Source organism: Apium graveolens, chromosome 10 (genome assembly GCF_009905375.1).
Source record: "Apium graveolens cultivar Ventura chromosome 10, ASM990537v1, whole genome shotgun sequence".
Classification (NCBI taxonomy): Eukaryota; Viridiplantae; Streptophyta; class Magnoliopsida; order Apiales; family Apiaceae; genus Apium; species Apium graveolens.
The window spans coordinates 152,283,450-152,295,207 of record NC_133656.1 but is presented as its reverse complement, the minus strand read 5'-3'; the positions used below and the strand labels follow the sequence as shown (position 1 = coordinate 152,295,207).

Genomic DNA, 11,758 nt, shown 5'->3' with positions numbered 1-11,758 from the left:
ATTCCTTATTATGCATGGGGTGCAGCTGTGTTAGCTCATATATACCGGGGTTTGGAGATTGCTGCAAAGAAGGACAGTAAGAGCATTGCTTGTTGTGTCTGGGTGTTACAGGTTTGGTCTTACGAGAGATTTCCTCGTATTGGCGTGCCTTTTAGGTCTCCCGGTCAGGAGGATTATCCGGTTGCTGAGGGACGGGCCTATTCAAGTGATACTCATGTGGGGGTTTCAAAGAAGCGCAGGAAGACAGGTCCGCACCACAGCTTACCGTCCTATAGGGGTGAGTTGATGGTGTTGCTGGTGATGAGGTGGTTTGGAGGCCGTATGCTAGATTTGACGATGTTATGGACAGTGAGATGATACATGCACAGTTAGCTGGGTGCGGTCGAGTTCCCTTGCATGTTATGATATGGTCGAGTGGAAGCTTTCGGACAGGGTGAGCAGACAGTTTGGTGCTAGTCCCCAAATTCCACGGGCGTCGGTGAACATGGTTGGCTATAGGGGGGCTAAGGAGGCCACATTTGCAGGGGATGATTGACTTGTACGGTGGTTCATTGATATTGGCAAATGGGCCAGGTTTTGTTCAGATTTGGATGGACTTATTGATGACTCGGTTGACATTGCTTCTGAGGATGATTATATAGCTTGGTATGCTAATATATCTCGTATGCGAATAGGGAAGTCGGATCCACAGCCTCAACAACATTACAAGACGAGGGAGTTGTATGATAGTCTCGAGGGATATGAAGTTGTAAGTGTTTTATAAATATGCATATTTCACATTACGCCACACAATACCAAATTTGCATTCATACGTATTTCATCTTGCACATATGATATCCTTGTGGAATTAATGAAAAAATGTTTGTTTGTTTTTCTTTGTAGATGGTTTCCGGGTTTAATATGTTGAAGCAGCTGGATGCTAGGGTTCCTACAGAGTTTGTGGAGGAGTTTGGGAGGATTTCTGGTACCTTCCTTACACCATTCTCTCGGTTGATGAAGAAGATCAAAGGACCCGCCTATAGACCTCCCACATTTCAGAACATAAAACCAGATTTTATTGCACCTTCGGCTGATGACTTTGACATTCCAGCCATTCCTGCCCAGGATGTCGTTGACATGACACAACCATCCCAATATGTGTCTCAGCCACCCCAGGTTATTGCCTCATCTAGTAGGCCCGCAAAGCTTGCATCCCGCAGGATGAAAGAAGAGAAGTGGAGTATCACTAAGAGTCTCAGCATGACAAAGAAGAATGCTATATATTCAGATTGGGGATGGGGCTTTGGGATGGAGCCGAGTAATCCCTGTGGTTTTACTGTTCAGGACAATTACGTCCATGCATCAGCTATGCAGAGTCTGGCTCCAGGAATATGGGTTGATGACCAGATCATATACACTGATATGGTATTATTCGTTACTCTTTGCATTCATTTTAGTTGTTGCATTTATTTTAATTCTTGCATTCATTTTACTTCTTGCATTCATTTTACTTGTTGCATTCATATTTATTTTCAGGGATTGCTAAGGAGTTGGGAGGAGGAGATTCACACTGGAAGTATATGGGAGAGGAAACCAGTCTATTACTTCATGGATCCCTACTTCATGGTACTTTGGAAAGGACATGTGAAGAGAATCAGAAAAGCATCTAGGACCGGTGGAGATACATTGCAGAGGGCATGGAATAAAGCATTACGTAGTTTTACTGGTTTTGCCACTGCTAATGTTAGGCCTACAGTTCTCGAGGCGGACTACATATTCATCCCTTGTTGTGTTGGAGATGTGCATTGGGTTTTGTTCATGTTCAGTACTAGGCGATTTGAAGGTCTTATCATAGATTCAATGAATGACGAGCTGGATTATCGTGAGGATATACGAGTGGTGGTATGTTCCTTTACTTGTCTACTATTACTGTCTTCTATATAGTCCTTACCAATTGTATATTGTATTCATTCTCGGATCATAATTTCATTGCAGTCATGGTTGTTGCCGAGGCTATTGCATATGATACAGCCAGTCGAGGGGCGTGACCCTACTTCAGCCGAGGTCCTAGCTCTACCGTCCAGACCAAAGCAACAAAACTCCAATGATTGCGGTGTTTATGTGATGAAATACATGGACTACTTCACACAAGGATATGACTTAGCCGAGGTACCGAATTGGTCGCAAGAGGAGGTGGATCCCTTTAGGTATCAGATAACCAGGGAACTTAGCTAGGGAAGGCAAAGGGGATTCCACGGATTCGTATGCGTCGACCTCACGAAGCTTCGTAGTACTTATGTGGTTGGATTTCATTTCGTAGATAGTTGGATTTCATTTCATATGTAGTTAGATTTTATTTCGTATGTAGTTGGATTTTATTTCGTATGTAGTTGGATTTTATTTGGTTTGACATAGTTTAATTTTGCTGGATTTTTGTTGTTTTTTTGGAATTTGGATTGTTGTCAATTTTGGTGGATTTTTGTGAATTTTGGTGGATTTTGGTGGATTGTGATAAGGTGTGTGGCATGTTGTGAATTTGGATTTTGGGTTGTATGCAGGTTGGCTTCTCAGTTTGTAGTCTACAAAAAAAATAAATTCAAGACCCTATCGCAGAAATTTTCTGCGGTCCCTTTCCAGCCCAACCGCGGAAAAGTTCCGCGGTCCGTGTGTTTGCTTTTTTCCCCAAAAAACAGAGCACAAAACAGAGTAATGAGCACAAACCTTCTGTTGAAATTTCTTAATTTTTGGAAGTTGGTCCTAAACTAACTTCTAAAAATCCAAACCACTCTCAAAAGTCTTAAAATATGGTAATGAGTGATTTTCAAATTTTTTTTTTTTTCAATTTTTACATTAAATTGAAAATTCCTTAAAAAGTCAACAAAAGTCAACATTTTGTCCAAATGTTAAAAAAAACTTTTCAATACATTTCATAACAATTTCTAATGTATAGTTGGAATTGTAAATTTTAATTTTCAATCTTAAAATTATAGGTAGACTTTCAATCTTAAATTTCTTACTTGAATTCATAGAAAATACATACTTTCCGCTCAAATTCAATGAAAATGATAAAATACATAGGTTCGAATGAAAATTACATGATCAATACAATCCACTAAATTTTATAAAATATATTGATCTTAACCAAAAATAACTAGTATATTAGAAAGACCACCGGATAACCGGTGTTGAGCAACTTCTTGCGTAGTATCCATGAAGCATGTAATATGGTAGAGAACAAGTACACAACCATCACGGATATGCCCTTCCGTAAGTTTCCACGGGTAAGGGTTAGAGTCGTTCCAAATGGTAACGGAAATGGTACTCGAGCCATCGTAGAGACAAAATCTTGCAAAACATGTCGCGTTCCCTCTCCGTCCCTCTCGTTAGGTGTGAAACCCAACCCTTCACATATTCAATGCGCATTTGGTCCATATTAAAACCCTCACGAGGCCTCAAGTTTACAATATCGGCAATCTGATCACATTTAACAAGCTTACCGCCATTCCATTTGGATTTTTTCCATTTTCTATCGGGCGTATTATTCCCCAAATTCAAGATCGGAAGGAAGTACGGATCCGGATGAGAGTTCACCAATCTCCACGGTTCACTACCCTTCATCCAATTGCATGCCTCGTTCCAATTTTTGGCCCTATAAGCCTCCTCATCGGGTGGGTACAAGTCCGTTTCCTCTTCCTCCACATGGGGCGGCTCATCATTGTCCACAAGGGGCATCAACTCGGCACATGCATCTTCCATCTCACTAAAGGTTGGTGAGACCACATCTTCCTCGTCATTGTCCTCATACCACGAGTTGCTTGGTAGGGAGTCCGAGAATGTGTTGCTACGTGGGAAACCGAATCACAACTATGATCGAAGTTGTTGTCACCACTATACTCGCTAGTCATGTTACCTATCACAATAAAACACAATTATATGACAATAATTGGCAATTATATGACAATAAAACATAACAAAAAAGAAAGCAATGTTAAATACTAAGAATTCAAATTCATTAAAAGATTACAACATTCGGTTACAAATGCTACACTACTAATTATATTGCAATTCTTGAGCATTTTTAAGATCTTCTAGTCTACTAGCACACTTTCTTTTATCATGGCCTTCCATTTGACAATAGGTGCACTTTCTTGGCGGCTTCTCCTTTTTACCAATCGATTCTATGGGACTTTTGAAACGAACGTCCTTTTTCCTCTCTTTAGTTTGGGACATAATAGTGTCAAGAATTGGTTCTTCATGAGCACTTGCATTTGGAGCATGAGAATTGCTTTCGTAAGATTTAATTCCATCAACGCTCATTCTTTCGAGAATTGGTATTTCTCGATTCATCACTCCAATGGCATAATCATACCGTTCCTTGGATGCAATGCTACTTTGATAAAAACTCATGGTTAACATTGTCATGCTATTAAATCGATCGGTTGGGGTCATCTCATGACTTTGTCCAACATCCAAATCGTAAGGCAATATACCATCAACTCTATTGGCATGCATTGTCCACCTCGAGTTTATGAAATACGAGGGAATTTCTGAAAGCCGTTTCTTAGTGAAGACCGCCAATAGGTGTCTACAAGGTAGCCCCGAATGTTCAAACATTCTACACGTACACATTCCCAAAAAGCTTGCTTTCTCGAATGCCATAAAATAAACATTTCTTCTCGTAGGATCGGACATGGGCCTATAACAACTATAGTACGTATAAACATCCCCCATTCTCTCCCCTTCTTCACTAGCTCATCGGTCTTTTTCAACAAAGTATTTTAAAGACTCAACCAATTCATCTTGAAATCTTCTAAACATTTCCTTAGTGTAAATACAAGAAGCATGATACTCCAATGTGGTATGCAATTTCATGGGACATTTTAAATTAATGGTGACATAATCTTCTTCCTTCTCCCTCATGACTTGCCTTGCCAATGCTTTTTGGGCATTTTCAATGAATTCCTTCAAACCCGTTGCCGAACTCACATACTTATCAAAGAAAGAATTCATCCCCTCACTCCTCGATGTACTATTTTGAAACGCCAAAATTGTGTTTCTAGTATATGCAAGAATCTACTTGCGCTTCAACTCATAAAACCCATTTAACCATTTATGCTCTTACAAGTGATACTTTTCCACAAACGACGCCTATCTAGCCTCAAAAATACATTCGGTGAGAGATTTATAAATACAATGGTTGAAGTTCGTCTTGAATTCCGGAAAAGCCGAATAATAATGAGCTAATTTCTCGGGGAATTTTCGACTAATGTGCTAAGAACACAATAAATGGGTAGTATTCGGGAGTACAACCACAATAACGCTTGCCATGGCTTGATCTTGATCCGTGATTATAGTCAATGGAGGCTTATTCCCCACACCTTCAAGCCAAGTATGAAGAATCCACTCAAAAGTCGACACGTGTGCATCCCGCATCAATGTAAACCCGAAAATAACCGATTGATAATGATGATTGACTCCAATAAATGGGACAAATGGCATTGCATATCTATTTGTCCGATAAGTGGTATCAAAAGCCAGAACATCGCCAAAATTTTGGTAGGCCATTATACATCTCAGATCAATCCATACTAGACACTTCAAACGATTCCCTTCATCAACTTTAGTCCTAATAAAATATTTAGAACTACTTTCTTCATTCAACCTATGCAACAAGTCCAACCCCGCTTAGGCGTCACTAATCTCAAACCTTTTCTTCCTCTCGTCTCTTAACACATTCCTAACATGTTTAAAATTGAAACCAACTTTATCATTACCTCCATGAATGTTACCAATCATATTCATCACTTGACAATTACGAACCCCCGAACCATAAAACATTTTATCAAACTACGGGTAGCGGTGTTGACATGTCTTTCGCGTTGTACCAAATTCATCTTACTAGGGGAAACAAGACAGTGGTTGTGTACCAATTCAAGGCTAGTTGCCTCCCAAAGACGTTTTTTCTTTTGATAATTGACATACATCCTCACCTTGCACTCACTTTTAGGAAGAACCTCTCTACGCCATTTATTTTTACTACTCTCGGCGACGACACTTTTTCCATAAAGCCTACAAACATATAAACGACCATATATCTCATTGTCTTTATTACGATGGCTTGCTTGAATTTTAATTACAAATTCATTTCGTAAAGTATAAGCCCTAAAAAAATGACCGGCCTCATCCACACCTTGAAAATTTTGATTTAAATATGGAACTCCCCCTTCATCAACATTTTCATATATATTTGCATCCTCTACATTATCATCTTCATCCTCACCCTCAACATTATCATTATCATTTTCAACCTCATTTTCATCTTCAACATCAACCAAATAGTTATCTAAATTAATAAATTCCTCATTTCTATCTACAAAATCATCATCTTCAACATATATAGGGGTTTTAGGTTCTTCACTAGTATTTAAATCATCAAGATGTAAACTATGATCAATAACCCTTTTTTCATTTTGACGTTTATGACGAAATATACGAGCAAATAAATTATCCGCCATGAAAATGTGAAATTTAAGACAAGAAATATACCTTGAATTGAGAAAAGTACATGAATTTCTTGATGAAAATGACCCAAAATCGCCTAATTTGGTCACTTGGAGAGTATAATTTTTGTTGTGGAAAAAACTATTTTTTGTGTGGTAAAGGGGGGCTGTTGGGTTGCTGGGGATAAGGGGGCAATCTTACCAACCGCGGAAAATTTCAGCGGTCCCTTCTACCAACCATGGAAATTTTCCACGGTCCTTCTGTGATCTCAACCCTTTATTCCCCCATCCAACGGCTAGAAATGTGTTTGTTATAAAACGGTCTACAATAAACGGTTGTTGTAGACCGTTCCCCTTTATGAAAATAGTAAACTAAAGAATGGGATGCTGTGAGAACTTTTTGTTTGATATTTAGGAACCTTAAAGAAAACTTAACAGGGAGGACACTACTAACAACATCATCCCAATTTAGTACACAAGGCCTATATAAAGTTTTAATCATTCTTTTCCATTATATTCTTTCAACTTCATAGCTTTTCCTTTCTTCATCTAAAAAAGGTAACGTAACATTCAGGCAAGGGCACAAGATATACAAAACTAATGATTAATGTGACCAATTGATCAAATATTAAGGTCCCACCAATTTTTTCGCCTAAGAAAAGGGGAACACAAAAACACAGGAGCATGTCATTCTAAGAAGAGGTGTTCAAGTAGAATTGTTAAATGTCCTTCCCATCCCTCAATTGGTGCAAAGAAACATTTGCCAAAAGCTTAATGCAGAAAGATTAATCGCCTAAATCAAATTCCTTGACCTAAGGTCCAAATGCATCAATCTGAACAGGCTGTTGCAAGTATCTGATTTGCGCTTCTGATGAGGCTCTAGGATAATGCCACATCTCTTTTGCCAATGTTAATTCTACGTCCTTTTTTATGTATGCACTACAATTGATCAACATTGTTTTCAGCGAAAGGGAGCGGGAAAGTAGAAACTTGACTAGATCCAACTCTGCCTTGAGGCCTTTAAAATAACTGAATATGACAACTTCAAGATGGTCGATAGTACAATCTATTAGGTTTGTGGAGTCTATTAATTAAACCTATGAAAATAGACTATTCGGATTCAGATTAGTTTATGGATCAGTCTACTTTTCAGATTTGGACTATAATTCGATTTAGGCTTAGTTTCTTCTCTTATAAATACGATCAATACAAAATTAGTGCTGCTTGTGGAGTAGGAATTTTCAAACCACGTAAATATTTATCTTGTGTGATTGCGTTTATTTTCTTATTCTTGTTTATTCGCTTTGGATTTATCTTTCGTTGTTGTATACTCAACACAATTTTTAGATTCTTCTACCCCGTAGTTCTTATAATTATCTTCAACAACATAATGGAATAGCCTAATAAAAGAAAATATTATGTAATCTCTAATCTTTGAAAATTAATATAGCAAAGCAGAATGAGTTAAGAGTGCACATGACTCACTGAGATATGCAGTTTGCACAAGTTAGGAGCACTTTGAATTAAACAAAGCAACCAAGAAACCTCAGGTAAGAGAGTGAAATCTATATAAGAGATAACTAGAGTCCTTAGGTAAGGCAATGGTTTAGAAAATCTATCCAAAGAACCTCCTCCAGCCAAATACTTTAAAACAAGTTGCAACCAAAAAGAATAATTAGATGTTGCTGAGTTAGTGTTAAGCTACAAAGGTACACGTAAGGAGAATCTGAATATATATTACCTTGATAAAACACAATCTTGCAAAGAACTTCTCAATTTTATGCAAACTACTAAAAATCTTGACCACGTTGGATGTTTTTGTGTTTGTTATCGTGTCTTCTGCCAACCTCAAACTTAAAGCACAATCTGCAACTTTCTCTAAACCATCTAAAGAATATTCGAAATCTATCTCCCGATGCAGTTGATAAAAGTATTTGAGCTTATGAGCACGAAAGTCCTCATGCAAGAGCCCGTCATAAATTACCAAGGTCAACATTTCAAGCACAGGGCAGCTAAAGATGCAATTTCCCAGATCAGTAACATGAATTAGCTCAAGCTTCCTCAAATAAGAAAATCCTTTAAATGCAGGTGTACGGGGTATATCAGCATTTGCAAGCCTCAAATGACTCAACTCTAAACAAGAAAAATGATGAATTACCGTAAATTTGTCCCGATCATAGTCCTCTAGAGTAAGTTGCTTCATGCCCTTCCTTGCCAATAATGGAATCCATTGATCAACATAATCATGATTGGTTCGAACATCACTAATTGGAAGAAAGGTTAGGGAAAAGCTGGAATTGGAGCATTGTGGAGTAGGAGAACTTTATTAATCACCCTAACAAATGTATGTTCCCTCAGTCCTGGATTATCATATTGCTCTAGTTTATCAGACATGCTTAGCACGAAATCACAATCAAAGACTATATCTGGATTTGTAGTCCAACAATGTGCCTCCATTTTTTCAACAAGACACTGGTTCTCACTGCATCTTTTATAGGCTTGAAAAAATAGGATAATTTCTTGTATGTTCTGAGGCAGCTCACTGATTCTATATTTCGTAATACAACCAACCTTTCTCGTACTAGATTCCGCAAAAATGCTATTTTAAGCTTAAAATGCATTCAATACATTTACCCAACAAATCACATTAGAACTTTTGGTTCTCGTATAGTTACAAGAACTCCTTTATCTTACCAGATCTTATTGAGATAATTGAGCAAATAAAATACCTGATAACTCGGTTTCTTCCCCAGTCTTCTCCTCTCTCACTCGAGTTCGAGCCCCGTCCACGTGGCAGAAAAGTCGTGGTTAAGCTGTGATATGGGGGCTTCTATAAAACAAAATCGGGGGGGGGGGGGTTGCGTCCCCGCGACAACTTCGGCGTGAGAATGAGAATCGGGTTTCTTGAAGAAGAAGAAGAGAGAAGAAGGAGCTATTCAAAAATATAAGTGGTGGTGTGTGTATAACCGACAATATTTTCCAACCCCTAAAACCCCTTTTTTGGAGCCTTTTATAGGCTCCCAAATTTAGGGCTTTAAGGGTTTGTACCTCTTCATACTAGCCCTTGATGATTCTTGGTTGGTGAGTGATTGGATGGTTTAGATGGTGAGTGGGGCTCGGCTGTCCTTTTGCAGCTGGGGTGCCTTGAGATTTATACACATGGACGGCTGGGATGCAATTGTTCCATTTCTGGTAATATGGGACAGTTGACATTTTGGTCACTTGCCACCTGTCCCGGGGACCACCCTAGTTTGGGCCTGGAGTGTCCTCTCTTTTTGGGATTTTGTAACATTATTTTGGGCCTAATTACTTATGGCCTATCATTTGCCTCCCACTCCCTTATGCGGGTTTAACCGGATGGGGGAGTAGTGTTGTCTCCCAGAGTTGTGCTTTGATTTGTGGCCCCTAATCCTGGGATATTGTTGGGGCACTAGTCCCCGGGGTTGTGTTTGGGTAGGTCTTTTGATTATTACAATTTTTAGAGAAGATTTTTCATTTTTTCTTTGATTTGTGGCCCCTAACCCCGAGGTGTTGTTGGGTACAAGTCCCCGGGGTTATGTTTTAGGTAGGCCCTTTAATTTCTATAACATGGAAAAAAATTTGCATTTTTTCTTTGATTTATGGTCCCTAACCCCGGGGTGTTGTTGGGTACAAGTCCCCGGGGTTATGTTTGGGTAGGCCCTTTGATTTCTATAATTTAAAATTTTTTTTGCATTTTTTATTTGATTTATGGCCCCTAACCCCGGGTGTTGTTGGGTACAAGTCCCCGGGGTTATGTTTGGGTATGCCCTTTGATTTATGTAACTTGGAAAAAAATTACATTTTTTCTTTGATTTATGGCCCCTAACCCTGGGGTGTTGTTGGGTACAAGTTCCCGGGGTTATGTTTGGGTAGGCCCTTTGATTTGGCCTGCTGGGTACGGACGTGACTGGTGTACAATATTTTATCATTTTTCCGGGGTTTCAAGCGGCGGTTGAGTTTCCTGTACAAACATATATGAACGTTGCAATTTCCCCCCTTTTTCTCCTCAAAAGGTGCGCTTGTTAAATAATTATAGCTAAGTAATCAGTAACTGTTGCGGTTATTTTTTGGACACCCAGGATTGTGCCACGTGTCCTGAGCCGACGGACATGATTGCGCAATAATTGAGTGAGTTTTCACCCATATTTGCCTATAAATACCTGTCTCTTCTCATTTCTTTATTCTTTACCCAAACACAAATACCAAAAACAATCTCTGGTTTCTATCTTGAAGGCGAATTTCAGCGTTCTCTCTTTGAAGCCTTTTTATATCTCCTGCTTTCTTGTAAGTTTTTAAACCCTTCTTTTCGTTTTTGCTTTCTCGTACTTGTGTTTGATTCGATAAGTAGAATAGGTTGAGTTTTTCGAATGCATGTATATCGAATGCGTTAGTTAGTTTAATTTTGCTATGTCCAGTAATTGTGATTTGTATGTAGAACTGTTGTTTGATGTTTGGGGGTTTTATTCTGTGAAAGTGGGTTTGTTTTACAGGTTTTTGCGCATGTATCAAAGACAAAGAGGAGGGTTTGAATTTTGTAAAACTGGGTTTTTGTTTATTGTTCATGGTTGTTTTATGTTTTTGTGTAAGCATATATGTATGTATAGGTTATATAACAAACTTTGGGGGTTTTGATTTTGAAGTTATTTGTTTCTGAGTTGTTTTTGTTTCCCTATTTTTGTCCCCGAAATGACATAGACTCCGGGGTTAAATGGTTAGGAGAGTGAAACAATTAGCTAACCTAGAACGTAGATCTACCCGTCCTGCTTTCTTAGAGTTACCCGAAACCTCGTCAAGTGATTCATCTCCGGACCCAGATAACATGCCTCCCCGTAATCAGCCTGTGATTGAGGAATTTCCCACTTTCTTTCTACATCCCGGGCAGACTTTGGGCAGCAGGGATGGGTCTTGAGTAGATGTAGATCATTATTTCATACAGACCCGGGAGAACAGTCCCCCCATGATTACTACTTTAGGGACCTCTCTGATGCTTATAGGCCCGTAGGAAAGAAAAATTATAACGAGGCCCGAATGGATGAGCTTTTATATAATGCTCCCAGGGACCGGCTATGTTCCTACTCCCCGTCACCCTGATCTTGACATATATACCCACGAGCAGATAGATGACATAGTTAAGGCAGTATTCCACATGGGGGAAGGGATGGAGTGGTGGTGGCCCGATCCCCATGAGAGGGTTTATCATCATCCTGTGGGGGGTTGGGTAGCTATTCCGCTAGAGCATCTATGTAGTATGAGGCCTA

General features: G+C 39.1%; 1 protein-coding gene across 1 annotated transcript; it reads right to left on the bottom strand.

The window, feature by feature from the left end:
- Positions 1–4,029: 4,029 nt before the first annotated feature.
- Positions 4,030–4,710, bottom strand: LOC141691155 (protein FAR1-RELATED SEQUENCE 5-like). Its single transcript, XM_074495895.1, has one exon. The coding sequence runs from the start codon at positions 4,708–4,710 to the stop codon at positions 4,030–4,032; it is 681 nt and encodes a 226-aa protein (XP_074351996.1).
- Positions 4,711–11,758: the final 7,048 nt, after the last annotated feature.

What these genes read in the sequence shown, in the direction of transcription:
- LOC141691155 (XM_074495895.1), bottom strand. Translation starts at nt 4,710, where the DNA reads ATGGGGGATGTTTATACGTACTATAGTTGTTATAGGCCCATGTCCGAT.